We start from the raw sequence: 18,756 nt of genomic DNA on the forward strand, positions 1-18,756 counted from the left end.
ATGTACTCAGCGGTAAGATTTCATATATATAAAATTGCATTGTGGGTCATTTTTTGATTGTGTAATTATGGGTCAAAAAAAATTTTTTTGTAAAAAATGAATATAGTTACTATATTATTGTCATAAACAAAATTTTAGGCACATGGTTTGTGGGTCAATATATAATGACCCATAAACCATCCATGGTACCCACAACGTGAGTGAAAAAGACGCAAAATAACCCACAATCCGCATGGCACAAAACTATATAAGACAGTCATATCTAAAATATTAGGAGTTTAAAATATTTCAGCCAAAGATGAAACATCAAAATAAAATAATAATTGCTGTTTTTGAAGTCAATACAATGATTTAGCCACCTGAGAAGTGAATATTGTACTTCGAAGATGGCAAAATTATTGTTTTGTCCGAAAAAAAAAACCAGCAATAATTGTTTTATTATATGATTCAATGATTAAATGATACAGCTCATTACTTTTTTGCATTTAATTAAGTCCTAGCCAAATACAAGAGAGAGCAAAATTAAAATGTAAATAAATCTTACCAGTCGTATCACTTTGAAATGTTTTTATCAATTATATATGTAATGAAAAAAATATAATGTCTTTATAAAGGAAAGAATTTAAAAGGAAGGAGTATTATCAAAGAAAACTGACATCCAAAAAGTAAAAATTATTGTTCAGTAAAAGTGTTGGAGGGGGGCCCCTGCATCCCCTCTTACCACCCTCACCCTAAAATATATTCGTTTATGTTTCGTTCACATGAAAAAAAAGTCATAGTCGTTTAAATACCCATACGAAAATGTGTAGTAGTTTTCCAAAACAATTTGTATCAATTTGGAATTTCCCAGTCTTTTAAAATCAATATAGAGGAAATAAATCCTTGTATTCACCTGGAACGTCACGTGCAGGTCAATACAACGTAGTATTTTTCTAACATAGTTGGATCTCAGCCAATCAGAGAGATGGAAATTATTCAATCATGCAATAATAATGGTCAGTTTGATCAATAAAGACCTAATTTGTGACCTCGAGGAAAACTGTTTTACATAACACAATAGAAGACTCAGCTGTACATGTAATTGGTATATTTCTATAAAGTTTTTAATTTTTCAGAGGGTAGGTGGGTCTGATTTTCGTCTTTTTTGTTTTCATAGTTCTCATACTGTGAGAGATTAATGGGATTTTTTTAATTATTAGCCATCTTCAAACTTAATGATCTCAATACCCTTGCTAATAATGTCAAAATTGGTTTCTCGCTACATATTCTGATTGTACAGTAGCTGGTCTCCACAAATTTTTAAATTTTAATATTTCTTTTAACCAAAATATCTAATTCCCATCAATCATGTATTTTTCCCGTGAAACCATGAAAATTTGACATTATAAAAGTGTATTTAGAGTAATATAATGTATTTTTTCTAAAAACACAAACCCAGCCGATAATTTTTTTTTTGTATCATGTATCCATCCCTGACAAATGTTTCTGAATATTTTACACCAAACTCATTATACTGTAATTATTATCCTGACTGTTGTATTCTCTATCCCATATCTTGTTCACATACGTTTAGCTATCTTGAATAAACCCTGGTCCTATATTACAAACAAGATAACCATAAATTTCAGTATGACAACTGATAAAGTAGACAATATATTGAACGGGTGTTTTATCATAAAAATTGTTAAATTCCTGCAGGGAATGCTATATAAACCTTGTTTATATTAAGTCGATGAAAACATGATTTATCATGCAACGGTAATTTATTTAAGCTTCATACAATTCAGTCTTATTTTAATGATTATCAGTTTGTTAAATTGTCACACATGATGTAAGAGTGCAAAGATGCAGTAAGAAGAAGAAATTAAATCATGTCCTCATTTATCACTGAAAATATTTTTTCAGCACAAATTGTTTACATGTATTTGATTTTCTTCACTTTACCAGTGTCAAATTAAGCCACAAAAGGTTGTCTTTGGTGTCTACACATAAACCTCATGGATACTTTAGATCACAATTATTGATGTAACGGAGGAACTGTCCGTCCTGATCTAGGATGTGGATACAGTGGTTCTTATTGTCTATTGTCAGGATCTGACTCTGGCTGTTCGTTGTGATGCCGCAAGGAATTAATGATCTTTTGTTATCAGGATTACCAGCATATCTAAATCGGAATTCTCCTGCATGATTTACCACTACTACTGAGCGGGCATCACAGTTACACATATATCAAGGTTCCTGTTTTCACTTATGTATTTACTAAAACCAGATGAATAGATAGGTTTGCCTTCACTATCAAACTGAATCGCTTGTTTCTCCATGAAACCAGAGAAATGAACAACTTTGGATAATTTATTATCATCGTTGTACATGGTTACCAGGGGGTCACCAGACGATGTATTACAGACGCCCCAAGGTTTCCAACCATATAGTTTGATTACTTTTAGTATCTGTTTATTCTGCACTATGTTTATAGTTTGTGTATCACTGTCAGTATAAACTAGATCTCCACTCCTTGTCACTGCTATGTCGCGCGGTCTGTTCCCAGACTTGGTTTTGATTGACTTCAGTAGTTTGCCTTGGAGGTTGTAGAGTTTCATGATTTTGTCATCTCCACATGTCCAGATTTCTTCATCACTGAGACAGGTAACACTGTGTAGATTATACCCTGTGTTTATGGTGGTAATGAGCTTTCGTTCATCAAGCAATGGTTTGACAAGAAAGACGGGATATAGCTTCTGATGTCTTCAGCTTGTTTCCTTGTTTTTCTATTGCGATGGACAATGGTGATATAGAACCGAAAAACTGTAAGAATTTTGCTTGACTATGATTTCCAGTGAACACAGGTAGCTTAATTTTTCAGTTTTGATGGAAGATGTGAAAATTTATCTGATTTTATCTCATACGACAGTGATCTGGTTACTTCTGTAGATTGTACGATATTCCTAATTTCAGATAGAGAATGTTTTACATCACCGACAAGTTTCCTTAAATCAATTAGATGTTTATTTAGGGCATCTCTGTGTTGGTTTCCAATCTCGTCGATTTCTTCCTTATTTTTCTCTATAACTTTGTCAATTTTTCTGTGCCATTCTTTTCCATGTTGTGTGACCTCTGATGTACGTTTTTATCATATTCACGATCTATTACAGCTAGCTGGGTTTCTATATCGATAACAATTTATTCCGATGTCGAGTTAACTGTTTCTTGCAGTCTTTTTCTTTCCTTTTCATTATTTTCTTTTTTGAACATCATTAAACGCTTAAGATATTTGAAATTATGTCCTTATGTCTCAATAAATAACACATTTGGGACAAGCTGGTGTATTGCAATCTGCACAATGCATTTTACAGCTTTCTGCAGAATGGATTTGACACTGAGGATACACAAGTTTGGATCTTCTGAAATCAAAAGGTACCACATCATGGTAACATAGAAACATCAGATATGTGTTTTTCAATACAATCTTTACACAGGTTTATGAGACATAAATTACAGTACATTTGTACAACATTTTCTTCGCAGACGTCACCTAATGATGTCTTGGGCACAAAGTCTTGGGTTCATTTTATCAGGATTTTTTTATATTCTCTGAAATTCAATTATTATTATTATCATAATTAAAAAGTCAAATCTATGTATTAAAAAGTATACAAAAATGTTTTTAAAATGGAACATTTCAATATTTTAAACTGCTAAATATGTTGTATTTGCGACTGCATGAACGTAAAGCTATGGCTGTCATGATTTTTTTGTGGAAATAAAAAAAAGCTTTTTATTATTCGATATTCCACTTTGTAAACTACATGTATCTTGTACCACTCAAACAAACTTTGATATTAATCTAACGCACTTCTGCATTTTATCTGTATCTGTGCTGTTCTATTTCTTCAACCCAATTTTATCAAGGCATGAATGATACAGCAACCCAAATTATATTGGTAAAACCTGGGTTGGGGCAGATCACGCTTGTTTGTTTGTTTTATACCAAGTAGCAGAGAAGAGGATTTTAAGAGTTCGCTATAATCAATAAAGCTCCACCATAGGACCAGAGTCCCTGACCCTGGGGCCATAAAATTCACAATTTTGAAAGAAGCACCCTTGTTCATCATAAATATATTCTTAGTTAGGTTATTTATTACCCAGGAGCAGAGAAGATTTTCAAATAAATAATGTATTTTCTATGTACAATCAATAGAGACCAACCCTAAGACAGAACTCCTGACCCTGGGGCCATAAAATTCACACTTTCGGAATAGAATTCTTGCTCATCATAACTATACACTTAATAATTAGTTTATTTGATCAGGAGTTGAGAAGATGTTCAAAGAATTAATGTATTTTCATTACATAACCAATGGAGCCCAGCCTTAGCACTAGAACCCTTGACCCTGAGCCATGAATTTCACAATTTTGGTAGGGGACTCAATGGTCATTACATTCATGCTAAAAGTTTGACTGCTTGATGTCCAAGAGTAAAGAAGAAGATTTTTATAAAATTGCATTAATTTCAGTGGTTTTAACCCAATTTCTAAGGCCCCAGGCAATCAGGGATCCTGATATTCTCCATTTCACAATTTATGATCCCCTTTACCCATAGATGCTTTATGCAAAAAATGGTTAAAATATATTGGTTGAAAGGTTGCAGAGAAGAAGCTGAAAATGTTCAAATGTTAACATACGACGCACGGCGCACACGGCGACGGACAAAAAAAAAACGGATAGCAATAGGTCATCAGACAAAGAACTGTATCATTTAAATTGGACTTTTTTGTGTAGATACTTAATATTTTCTTAAAAATTTAGGTTTGGTTTAATCTATGTACAAAGATTCAATATATGACATCGGGTTGTCCAGGGTTACGCTTGTCCAGGGAGTTTTGGGACAATCCTCGTATATAAAAATTCTATTTACTAATCATTCCTATCTAATTAATCAACTGAGCTATTGAGACCCGATATATTGACTGACTTTCACGCACCTGTGAACCCGATGACATAAATGTCACAGGGTGAATTATAATTAATTAATTAATATTACTAATTATTATTCATATCATTTTCATATCTTATTATAAGGCATCATAATTTTATAGTAACTAGTGAATTCCGTCGTCACTACGGAATTTACTACGTTCATTCACTGCCTTATTCATTCATTCATTCATTCATTTATACGAGTGAGTGGTCAGTGAGAGTATCCGAGTGTGTGAGTGGTTAAAGTGGTTTTATCTATGTCTCCTGCGCATTCGCGCCAATACTAACTTCTCGAGCACTCCAACCTTAGACTTTGGGGAGGGAAGACGCTATCTTTCCCCAAAACAACTTTATATCTTACGATATTGTGGCATTAAGTCTAGGATTACGGTAAGAAATAATTGTTAAAGTATTTCTTAGTATTCAATTATTATCCAGTATCTATTTGATCATTTTATTTAACTGAAGTGATTTCGAAATTATCTAAATTAATAAGTTTAACTTATCCGCGTAAAAGTGTGAGTGAGGCGAGGAATATTAAATACATGTTTTATTATATTGCAGATCACCCTTTTTCTGATTACGTATAATATATTAAATAGTATCAAACCCAGCAGCTGTATTTGTGTTTATTATTACAAGTACAATACCTAGACAAGGCTGCGACATAGGAATACTCAAAGTTAGTCAAATACTGTTTCTTGATTAGAAAGTAAGTAAATTCTTTAAGGTATGTCACTCGTCAGCTTTTTAGAAAAGTTCACGCAGAACTTCTTACTTCAAAACTATTAATTATAATCCAATTTTTATAACATATCTAAATTCAACAATGTATATTTGCAAAAGTCGATGAAAAAACGGCTCAAAACTCCACATAGAAACAAGATTTATGAGGGACTATTTCTTGTGGTGGAAAGATATTTAGCAGAAAATTCTGCAAATCTTTGATAACTTGGAACTTTAGTCTCACATACTTTTACTCGGAGAATATTTTCCATTATGATATGCTAGGAATATTTAATATAGGTCTCAATTTATATTTTTAGAATAAATTTTACACTTTTTTCAACAAACTTTGCTGAGAAATGAAGATATGTAAAAGAATTCAAGATAAAATTTGCAGCGTTTTTCGCCTGAAAATCACACGTTTTGACCAATATTTCAAAATTAACATCACTGACCCCAACTTTTTCTTCCATTACTTTAAACTACTCCATACTTGTCACTCATCAGCACTTAAATCATAAAAAGTTTTATACAAGAAAATCTTTTATTGCCTATGGAGATTTTTAATACCCCCAAAATGTTACTTTTTAGTGCAAAAAGGTCACACAATAATTATCGCGCATTAATTTGCAAGATTTGTTCAAACTATATAAGATTATATTTATTGCCATGGTTACCTCTGATAAAATATTACAAAGGTTAAAGTAATTAACCGTAGATCAGTAAGATGCACACTGACCCCTTATTTTCTCTGCGATTTTGAGTCATACTTTATAAGTACTTATCCAAAATGTACTTCTCAAAAAATCCTTGATTTTACAAATTTCACAAGTGACTTACCGTTAGCAGTAAAATATCATTTTAAAAAAGAGTATGTTTGTTCCAATGGTTACACTGCACAGTTGCAATTAATTCACTTTTATTCTAATTTTGTTGCAGTCGTAAGGTAATAAAGATGAATGTGTTTGCCATTTTTGAATTTTCATGTTTTTCTTCAAGTTAGATGCATTTGTTAAATTTAATCTGACTTTGCTTCAGGTTACTTTGCTGTGTTACTATGGCAGTAATATTTTTTATAGACTAATATTTACATTTGCAAATGTTTTCCTTCATATAACATAAATGATAGCAAGCGTTTTTATAACTATATGAATACAGGTACGGGGTCAAGAGGTCATAGATATTCGTATGGATAAACGTTCGACGTAATTTCTCAGTGACGTCCTAAACGGTCGACGCGCGTTCAGTGGATTACATACATGCCATTGGGTTTGAAAAATAATGCATTTCACACGTTGAAAGTCACAACCAGGCAAATTTAAAGTATGAATAAGTCACAAATGTAAATATAAGTAATAAGGTATCATTTTTTGAGTGTTATTGGGATGTAAAATGGGTTGTCACATGATCAAATCTTTCATAAAGCCCTTCGGGCTTTCTGAGATTTGATCACGTTACCAACCCGTTTTACATTCCAATAACACACAAAAAATGAAACCTTATTTCTTAAATATTGCTTATTCCATTTTACTTCAGGTCAAATAAAGATATTCTTTTCCTTATTGTTACAGGGTTTGATGTGACAAAAATCATAAGTGAATACTGAGCGATCATTTTTCAGCATTTAAAATGTTTCCCACCAACACCATTTATTTAAAGATTACAAACAGTTTCCTCTAGCAAAGTGGAGATACATGTAGCATTTTCCTACTCTATCTCCATTCATTTAGCATTTTTAGGTCACCTGAGTAAACTCAAGTGACCTGTTGCTATCACTTTTCGTCCGTCGTCCGTCGTGCGTTAACATTTGAACATTTTCAGCTTCTTCTCTGTAACCACTGAACCAATTTCAACCAAATTTGGCATATAGCATCTATGGGTAAAGGGGAACAAAAATTGTGAATTACATGGTCCTTGCCCCCATGGGGCCTCGGGGGTGGGGCAAAAACCACTAAAATTAGTGCAATCTTTAAAAATCTTCTTTACTCCTGGACATCAAGCAGTCAAACTGTTTGCATGATTGTAATCAGCATTGAGTCCTCTACCAAAATTGTGAAATTCATGGCCCCGGAGTCATGGGTTCTAGTGCTAGGGCGGGGCCAAATAAGTATATAGTGAAAATGCATTATTTCTTTGAAAATCTTCTTCTCTGCTCCTGGGTATTAAATAAACTAACTATGTGCATAGTTATGATGAGCAAGAGTGCCTCTACCAAACTTGTGAATTTTATGGCACCTCTTGATGCTATGCATTAAGTCATCAGTGCAAAGATAACTTTGAATTATCATCGTGAGCTGTCATATATCATTTGTTTGTTTTTCCTGCATCATAACTGATACGCAGTCTTCTTGTTAAACTAGATTCAAAATTATAAGTATTAAATTTTTACACTAAGATACCACAAGGAAGACCATTATTAGTTTATATTTATTTTCTGGAGGGGGGACTCGGACCGTGTCCTGACCATGGCAGAGTGACCCATTTTGTGGAGTGAGGGGGCGTTCCCAGGGTGGCCCAATGGAATGGGGTCGTTGTTCCCTGGTTGTGAGGAATTGTTACGAATCCGGAAGTCCTTTCTGTAAGAGTTAATGAACGATTGTTAATCTTAACTTGAAAATTATCAGAACTAAATTAAGCATTCTTTTGTTTAAGTAAACTGCATTTGGACGCCATATACAGAAACCGTAATTACCATGTGAATTAAGTAATTAGGAATTTTGTTTACTAACATGAAATAGGCAGATAATGGAAAACTAACAGGATTTTCCCAAGTGATTTATGTTTATTCTAAAAATATTTTAGTAATTGTAAAACATTTTTGCCAATACATGTAGAAGGCCTATGGATTTTAGGATACTGCTTTTAATGTAAAATAGCTTTTAGGGCCGAATTCGTTCTCTCTAGTTTACATTTAATATTTTAGGAAAGTACATAAGCGTACCGACCTTCAAGAGATTAGATGGGCCTATTTTCCCCATTTACATATACTGTATAATATATATTTATTATTTACTTTTTCTAGTTTCTACTCAAACTGTGTCTCTTACATGAGTAAATGCTTAAATAACAGTAGTGAGCATAAGTACACAATTTACATAAACAATGACAATAAAATCTTGGCGGAGTTTGCGTAAAATGAGTTGTCAATGCCAGCTGTGGATGTAAGCGCACCTGTTGTTGAACTCGTTGTTTTCTCCGTACTTTTTGACGTAAGTTCTGTTGTTGACGTCATTGTGCTCGTAGTTGACGTCATTTGTGTGGTAGTCGTAGGTGACGTCATTTGTGTCGTTGTTGTTGTAGTAAGTGATCCGATTGTATTACAGAAATTATGTTTACAGCATCTTTTGTGAACACCGTCAGCATTAGTACAAAACTGATGAAATATATGATTTTTTTTTTAAATTCAGGAAAAAAATCCTATTCAAATTCCAAATGATTTTGTTGATATACTATTGTGGTTTATAAATTTCGATAAATAAAATGTTAAGTGAGTGTTAATATTAAATATATAATTATCAGAAATGTACTTTGAAATTATTAAGGGTACTCACTGTGTCGTTGAAGCAAGTCATCATTGAAATCCCATTAAATATTTCCACACCACATGACTAGCAATTATATAAATAAAAGCCATTCATTTATGTCATTATTTTCTTTCTATTTTTTTTCTAATCAATCTGAATATCTCTCAAAAATTGTATCAATGCATTGTATCACCTTAAAACGTTTTCAATATCTGTAAAAATGTAAATGAGATCTTTTGTCTAAATACATCCTTTAAAATTGAGGTATGTTCGATTAGAATGCGAAGGAATTATTGCAACCTGGAGGACCGGGCTGCTCTATACATATAAGCTTAAGTGTTGGTGTATGGGGATTGAGGTATGCGGAAATATTCAAAATTAAAGGTTTTCTTAACATTAAAGAGATTGTTAATCAGAATGTTCTTTCCCTTTATAAATAGATACAAATATATTTACTTCCATAAAGTGAATCTTTAAAAAATATATATGTTTTTTATGTTTGATAAATAAAGTTGCTTATCATTTACTATCGAAAAAACGACAGTTCCCTTTTTTAGAACATCGGATTTTACCTATCGTGTAAAAACGTACTTTACACAGTTCTAGTTTTATATTCTTAAAGTGATATACATTTTTGATAGGTGATACATTTGTCTGGATTCTATTTATAGTTTATGCAGCCAACATTTTATTGAGGAATTGACAATCCGATTATAAGTTTTTTTAAAAATATTCTCGACTATCATCTCCATCATTTTCACACAGCCATGTCTTTTACACTTATATCGAAGCGGTTTGATGATCAAGACTCATTTTCTATGTTTACTTTATTTATTTCCCGGGCGACAATTAATGGTTACATCAATGGTTTCTTGTCATGTTTATATGTTTGTTAGATGAATATCATTGTGCATGTATTTACTATAATGTATTCAAATAAGTGTACGTTTATGCTAATAAATGAAAGTCAAAAGTTATTGTTCTCTGTTGAACATAGCCACGGTATAAAATAACTCACAAATGCCTTTGATTGGTACTATCAATTCAAAGAAAACTCAGAAATGAATAGTTAAATAAACGGTTACCTGTGAATCTCTTCTACACACTGTGTTGTTACTCCTGGGACAGAGACTGTCGTCATGGACGCTTGATGAAAGGAAACATTTGTAGCAGTGAACTGGAAAAAAAGAGGCTTAAATAGATAGAAATCTGTATCCCAATACATGTTAACAGAATAGGCAATCCACATTAAACAATCTTGTTCGGAAGAAAACTTCATTGTCCTAACGAAGACTTTAAATTGTGTATACTATAAATATATGTTCAAAATTACCAAAAAAAAAATTCATTGAATTAGGAGATGTTACATATTTCTTTATATTCCATATGATAAAAATCTCGCAGAATCTCGTTGAATTATGCAATAAAGATATGATGCCACCTTTTATTAGGAGAAGTAGCTGCTATTAGCATTGAAAAAAAATCATTCTAGTGGAAATTTCTTAAATTACAGTGAAACAAGTGTTATCATACATACACCGAGAGACGAATTCTGTGGCAAAATAGACAGGATTGCGGATTATAAATTGTAAAATAACTCTTAAATTTAGCAAAATAGGAAAGAAATTTCACGTAAGAATTTACAGTTTGACGGATTACACAAGTCTTGGATAAGACAATTTTCACTGTATATTTCAAATAATTTTCTGATCCAAATGACTGAATAAATAAATGTTTTATAATTAACCTACTACATATATGACAGGTCTTAGGACAAAATATGTTGGCGAAGTGATCGTCCTGACAGCGATCTGTGTGATTGACTTTTCTCAAAGCGTGACAAGCATGGCTGTCCACATCCACACAGTCTTCGGAATCTGTAAAAGAATATAGTTTACATTGGGATTGTTTAACAAGCACATTGCAAGCATAATTGGGATAATTCAAACAGCAAACTGTGCCTCAATACGGATCTATCATCTTTATCGCTGGTTTTTAAATCAATAACTATTTTCTGACTATATATATTAATTCAAAAGAGTCTCTAAGATTATCAGCATTAACATGGTCTAGAAGAACAGCTTCAAATGTACATACATGTACAGATCTATCCACTTGATCTTTTCTCTACATTTACATGTATGCTTTTTTGTTCATATGCTCTGGTCAATTTGAGAAATAAATTAAAGGACATGAAATATTGTAAGTTTTACTAGGGATCTGATTTTTTTCCCATATTCACATCTTTTTCTTCTTTTTAATTAAAATAGATTTTTAGCATCCAATCACTGTTCTTTATCTTTATATTTTACATTAAGATTTGCTTTATTGTACATTCTTCTTAATAATGAGATTTAGCTTACAAAATGATTTAAAGAAATAAGTGCATGTACTTGTAATGTTAAAAGAAAAATTGAAATTCTAACCCATGTATGTGGGAGCGAATTTATCCTGAATTTTTAACACATTTGTATTATGTATTTGTCTTTACATGAATCTTAATAATTTTAATAATAATGATAATTTGGAATAGATGTGAATGTGCTTTTTCGAATGGAGTTGAATATGTGATCTGTTAAATTTAATTTCTACAGGTGAATATATAGCTTTATTTTATATACTTACAGTAGGATTTATTTTTCTGTAGGTGTTTATATAGAAAAGTTTCAATTTACTCACTAAATGTAGGAGATTTGGTTTCTTCAGGTGTCAAGGAATTACATCTATCATGCTCACAGCAGTCTCCTCTAGCAGCAATAGAGCGCTGGTTTCCAAGACCATCATGACGAAATGCGTCACATTGCTGCGGTACAAAAGTTTTCCATACATTTCATGTATCATATGTACATGTACGTACAGTAAAAATTATTTGTCGTTTGAGTAAAGAAAGTAAATTAAACAAATAACTGTTAAAAAACTTTTGGTCAGATCATTATAATTATTTTTAGAAAAAGATAATTCCCTGTATATAAAACTAAACTTCTTCATACATGTACACTTTGCAACATTTTTTGTTATACCCTTATAAATAACTTTCTATATATTTATTACTAATAAAAAGTCCAACAAAAGAAATGTTTATTACATAGGTCTAACAATTTCACTGTTGACGATTAATCATCGTTCAATATCGACGACACGGAAATAGCCGAAGTTAAGAGCTGTAAGAGTTGTTGCTACTAGTAAGGAAGAAGGGAAGAGTGTATGTTTTGTGATAATTTTTGTGATTTAATAAAAATATAATTAATTTTGTTCTTTCTCAGCTATTGTTTTATTTCTTTCTGATTAATATCATAATTTTCCATATAAAGTAATTGATAATATATTGTGTATTGATTAAATCTTAAGTGAGCACTGAAGGGTATAACAAAACAGTTACATGTATAGACTGGGATTGGTGCAACATGTAATTTGTTGGACCTGAAGGTGAAAATGTTGTCCTTGGCCTCAATGGCCTGCGGCCTCGGGCAACATTTTCACCTTCAGGTCCAACAAATCATATGTTGTCCTCATACCCAGTCAATAACATTTATAATATTTATAATATTTTGAGATATTGAATAGATTGAACGTGCCCTTTCGGAGTAAATTTATTTTAATCCACAAAATTATCGTAGCAAATGACGAAATAATAAGTAGACCTAACATTGTTTTCAGCTGCAAAAACATAAACTTGCTTATTCAGCCAAAATGACTTACATGGCGATCCATACAACCCAATCTGTACACCATTTTAAAATCAGCATTCAGGGCCTGGGTAACAACACATAGCTGAAATTAAAGTTAATATAAACATATGATTATATGGATATACTGTAACGAACATGTACATAATTCAAGTTCAAATGTCCACTCAAACAAAACAAAATCAGGAGCAGAGCAAACATGGACCTCTAAAACATCAGAGGTGGGATCAGGTGCCATGGCAGAATGAGCATTCCCTGCCAACTGGTTCATGATACTCAAATTCATTTTTAATTCATAAAGTAGATATAATTTATTTATATTTAATGGGTTTGTATAAATATCTACACATTTTTTTTAATTAATCGGTTATATATAAATATGAGAGTTGTTTGGTTTAATTTTTTTCTCAGATCTTAGTCTCACTTTGAATCTCAGTCTCACTTTTGATATCAGTCTCACTTTGATTTCAGTCTCACTTATTTTAAAGGGATTAATAGTGGAAAAGTGAGACTGAGATCATAATTAACTCGTCTAAGTCTTATGGTCCCCATGCCAGTTGTCCGTTACCTGATGAGGCTGACACTGAGTAGTCACATTACAGTCCCTAGGGTGAGTAGTTTCCGAACAGGAATAACACGTCACTGTAAGAAATATCGTGTAGGATCTATAAAACATTGGATCAGATTGAGTTATCTCTCGTCAATTTTAAGATAATGGCAATTTTTTTAGGACAAGAAACTAAGTCTACTAACTGTCGAGAGTTTCATGTTGTATATGTACATAACCATGTGTATAACCATTATACTTATACATGTACATGTAATTCAAATTCTAGGCAAATAAATCCTTTTTCAATTCTATTAAATACTTTAATATTAATTTTACTTTCTATCAACGTATCAAATTTTTATAGTTTCTTTGTTCATGTTGGTATATAAACAGAACAGTGTATCCATTATGCTTATAGATGTACAAGTTAATCCTAATTCTAGGCAAATAAATCCTTTTCCATTCTCTGACATACTTTTTTTCTATCAACGTATCAAATATAGGTTAATACAAGTGGTGAAAACTTGATTATAGACCCTTTTATTATTGTAACGTTGCAATCGTTGGAGACAGAAATATGTCAAATGTGCCTAATGTCTCTAATACAAGCATCGTCTTACATGATGTTCTGTTTACAGTTTCCGGTTTCCGGTTATTACAGAGGGAGGTGTAACAGCAGTCCCCGGGAAGGACCGTGTTCCGCCGGCCAGACACATTGTCATGAACGAAAAGACTACAATTCTGGAAATATATATAAAATGGCACTCAATATAGAAACTCCAAGAAGTGAATTTTGCTTCTTTTGAATTTTTTTTAGTACATTCATCTCTCATTTCGTAAATTGTTAAATTATTAAATATTTGGAGATAATAAATAGTATTCAAGCTCAGAAGTTAATTAAACAATATGAACTTGGGAGCAGAGCGTCAGAGGTAATATATTCCTGACATAAAAGCATGGAGAATAAATGAAAAATTATATTATTACGTGTATATAATCATGATATTAATGGGAAAATTTTTAAAGGCAGGTCAAATTTAACGTTGAGGTGAGTTATATATCTTGCTCATGGATAATACCCGTGACAAAAAAAGCAGTCAGGTGTAACAATTGCGAAGGGTATACCCAAGTACTGAAACTGCACATCGAAAATCTGAAATGGCGAACTAGTAATGTATATTATATGCTTTTATTAATTAGTTGTGTTTAGATTTTATCTAAGAACGCCGCCTAGTGGTGAAAAAACTTACCTCTTTCGGAAAACATCCTTGCCTATAAGTAATTCTAAAGGAAGAATCAAGAGCAGCGGTGATTACACATGCCTACAAAAAGATGCAGAACTTAAAAACCTTTTTAGACTTCCGTAGAAGAAAAATTCAATCTTTAACAAAGTACGTGTGCTGGTATAAGAAAAACACAATGATTGTACAAAATAGGCAAATTTTAACAATATTTTCAAATAGAATACATAATTGTGTAATGCAATTATGTTTTTGACAGTTAAAAATATTTTACATTTTGATTTTCATAGTACTTGTAAACTGATTGTTACATGTACGAACCGAAAAATCTGTTGCAAAAAATGGAAAGAGTTTGGTGAACTACTTAAACTTCTGCGTAGATGCACACACATTTTAATAATACCTATTACTCTCATACTTTGATATGCCAAGAAAAAATATATTCAGAACCAATATGAAAACAAGATCTGTAAGTAACCTTAAAGATTAGAAGAGCGTTTTCTTTTTTTAATGAATTGACACTCCTTCAATATCAGAAGCATTATACAAGCCCTTAACACTCACTCTTGGCCTACTTTATAGGAAGATTTATATAAATCTCATGTTCGTATTTGGATGACGATACTTTGCGTGAACTATTTGTATAAATCAAATTAAACACGTGTAGAATTGTTATTTATCAACGTTGGCGTTTATATTTATTAATTAGCACTACTAAAATCGAGGTCGTAGACTTCTATAACTGAAGCTGAACTGAGTGAAAACATCTTACATGTCTTAGGCGCTAGAATATATGAACATACTATCTGGATAACTGTAGATCATTCTGTAACAATGAATACTGGCTTATCTCCATTTGTAACTACATGTGTTTTATTTTTCACTAAATGTAACATGCATAAATTCTCTTTCATGATTCGTATCTTATAAAATAAGGTGAAAATTATGAACAGTGAAGTATCTGAAAATTTTTTTTCAAAACTTCGTTAAGGGTAGGTATCTTTCTTCCAAGATCACGTCATTTACAAAAATGTTGATATTCATTGATATTGTTATCTGTATGACAGGCATCGATACCCAGTGGTACTCTTTTTTGTACTCAACACCCGTAAGCAAACATACTAAAAAAATAATTGCATATGATTTGACTGGTTACTGCATAGAGTCGGAATGGCAAACCAACGTACATATATAGAGCAGTATTTCTGAGAGGAACATTTTTATTTATTTATTTTTTTTTTTTTTGTAATTTAAATATCGATCGCAAACAAATCCAATCACAGGTGTATTTTCCTGATTTTTCAGGCCAATGTCCAGTACGATTTTGTAAAAGGACTCCATCGTATACGCATAAGTACGCAACTAAACGAACATGTATTTCCAATACAGGAGATTCAACTTTCTGAGTGGTTGATTTGCATATTTCACCTCGATATTTCAGAGAGTTCGACCACATGCAATAAACAAAAGGCTGGATAACCGGTTCTTGTGGATATCCGGAGATGTACGACTAAGCAAATTGAATAGCTTCACTGAAAGTCTTTGAGCTGAAACCAAAGCTACGAGAAAAAAATTACCAATAGAAAACACCCACATTTGATATCAAAGAGTTTACCTCAGACTGCTGACAAGATGTTGTTTTGGTGCAGCTACCAGGATCGTGAATATCATGACAGTTGTGGCACGTCACTGCAAAAAGATAATAATATCAAAACGTGTAAAATAATAACCCAAACACCAATAAAACATCTGTACATAAACTGTATCACTTCTTAACATTTAGTTAATTGCAAGTTTTAAAAATGAAAGAAAATGATTGAAAATGCAACATTGAGTGACAAAGATCTAACTCTGATAGGATCTTAAATTTGTTTTACAAAAATCTCATGCTTGTTGGATCCGCAGCTGTAGTAAAAATACTGAATCACGGGCCTGTAACATACTGTTTTTGATTTTACGTAATCATTATATACGAGGGTTGTCCCAAAATTCCGTAGACAAGCGTTGTTTTGTAGGAACTTTATGTCATACATTAATGAAATTTTGTATATAGATTAAACAAACACTATCTAATAAATTTATGGACAACTATGGAGTAACTATACAAATTATTCCAATTTAAAAGACATATATCATTGTCTGGTGTAGGAAGGCGGCGCAATACCCAAATGTTGCTATTAAAATTTGGTATATCATATTTAAAATCCTAAGGAAAAGTAATTACTACTTCATATTATTTTTATGGAAGTGAAAATTCTTAATATTGTTTTATTAACCATATTTCCTGAGACTTTGGTGTTTATGCTTTGATAAATACGAATTTTATAACGTTTTATATACATGGGGTTGAAATCCGAATTTTTGAAAAATGGCGGCTGCGTTGGCCCAGGCGGCGCACTGGACTATGATCAAGTGTTTTGATCCTGAATTCACTTTTACAGAAATGTACCAGTCATAAATGTTTGGTAGATTAGGAGACTTTTTCTCGTCCTTAGTATTTATAATGACTAAAACGGTTTATCTGTGTATATGTGAATAACAGTAACTAAAATAAGAGACAGGGCAGAGAAATGGGCAAGAGTTCCATTGTGCAAATCCATTAGAGAAAACAGACGATAAGCCCGTAGAAATATACCGTTTTCAAATTATTATTATTTCATACCTGTACATGCTTATACTTTCTTTACATGTTTTAATGTTTGATCATATAATAACTATTAAGATATTTTACATTTTATAGCCATAACTGTTCGTTTAATTTTAAGAATTTGATTCTGGTAATTGAAATATTTTCTCCAAAAATTTAAACCGTTGACATTTGTATTTTTTGACGTTGCAGATTGCTCCGGGTGTCAGAGAACTATATCACTTTACTTGTTATTACTCGAAAAGTTTTCAAGATAACATGATAAAACTTCGTAATTGATCTGCCAAGAACATGCTCTATCCACCCAGAAAATTTTATAAAGATACGTTAATATCTTTAAAAGATATGAGCTCAGTCTACGAAATTTTGGGACAACCCTCGTATATACAAAAAAGGATCTCTTTTTGTATACATATAGTGATTACGTAAAATCAAATAGGGTATGTTACATGCCCCTGTGTACTGAATGATTGTAAATCACAGTAGTAGGATCTATGGTTGATTATAATACTTGGATAGTGAAAATCATACACTAACAGGATGTGAAGCTGTCGGGGGCAATACTGAGAGTAGCGTAATTTTTTCACTGATTGGGTACACAGCTGCCTGGAGTGTCAATCTTACACTGATAAAATTGCCAGTTGTTGGGACAATACATGTACGTATAGTAGTGTAAATCTAACACTAATGCGATCAGCGTGCAGCTGTCGGGCAACACTTACAGTAGGGTAAATCACATATTGGATCGCCAGCATTCGGAGCAACACTAACACTAAATGAAAAATATTACTCTAGTGGGACAAATAGTTATCGTTACAATACTTCAGTGATAGTCAATCTTGCATTGATGGGGAATACAGCTGTTGAGGCTATGCATAGAGTAGTGTAAATCTTACATTCATAGGATCTGTAGCTGTCGGGGCAATATCTAAAGTAGAGTAAATCTTTACAATGGTAGGATCTGCAGCTTTCGGGGCAATATAAAGGGCAGTTTTAATTTAATATTGATGAAATCTGCAGTTGTCGGGTCAATACAAAGAGCAATATGTAAATCTTACATTGATAGGATCTGCAACTATCGGGGCAATACTTACAGCAATGCAAATCTTACATTGATGGGATCTGCAACCGCCAGGGCAATGTTAAGAGCAATTTAAATCTTACATTGATGTGACATGCAACTGTCGGGGCAATATTTAGAGTTAAGTAAATATTACTTTTACGGGACCTACAGTTGTCGGGGCAATACTTAAAGCAATGTAAATCGTACATTAACAGAACCTGGAGCTGTCGGGGCAATATTGAATAGTGTTCGTCTTACACTGATGAGATCTGCAGTGTGGGGACAATATTGAATTAAGGTGTATCTTACATTGATGAGACCTGCAGCTGTCGGGACAATATT

General features: G+C 32.4%; 1 protein-coding gene across 1 annotated transcript; it reads right to left on the reverse strand.

Annotated features, from left to right (window-relative positions):
* Positions 1 to 8,035: 8,035 nt before the first annotated feature.
* LOC134242341 (uncharacterized) lies at positions 8,036 to 18,560 on the reverse strand. Its single transcript, XM_062724411.1, has 12 exons — positions 18,516 to 18,560; positions 16,320 to 16,393; positions 14,714 to 14,785; positions 14,084 to 14,204; positions 13,482 to 13,555; positions 12,927 to 12,998; positions 11,907 to 12,030; positions 10,979 to 11,104; positions 10,313 to 10,404; positions 9,255 to 9,311; positions 8,875 to 9,076; positions 8,036 to 8,279 (listed from the first exon to the last, which is right to left on the reverse strand). Exons 1-12 carry the CDS (start codon positions 18,526 to 18,528, stop codon positions 8,131 to 8,133), a joined length of 1,176 nt encoding a protein of 391 aa, XP_062580395.1. The 5' UTR covers positions 18,529 to 18,560; the 3' UTR covers positions 8,036 to 8,130.
* Positions 18,561 to 18,756: the final 196 nt, after the last annotated feature.

Source organism: Saccostrea cucullata, unplaced genomic scaffold, assembly GCF_032062105.1.
Source record: "Saccostrea cucullata isolate Sc308-1 unplaced genomic scaffold, CSIRO_AGI_Scuc_v1 ctg2666, whole genome shotgun sequence".
Taxonomy (NCBI): domain Eukaryota; kingdom Metazoa; phylum Mollusca; class Bivalvia; order Ostreida; family Ostreidae; genus Saccostrea; species Saccostrea cuccullata.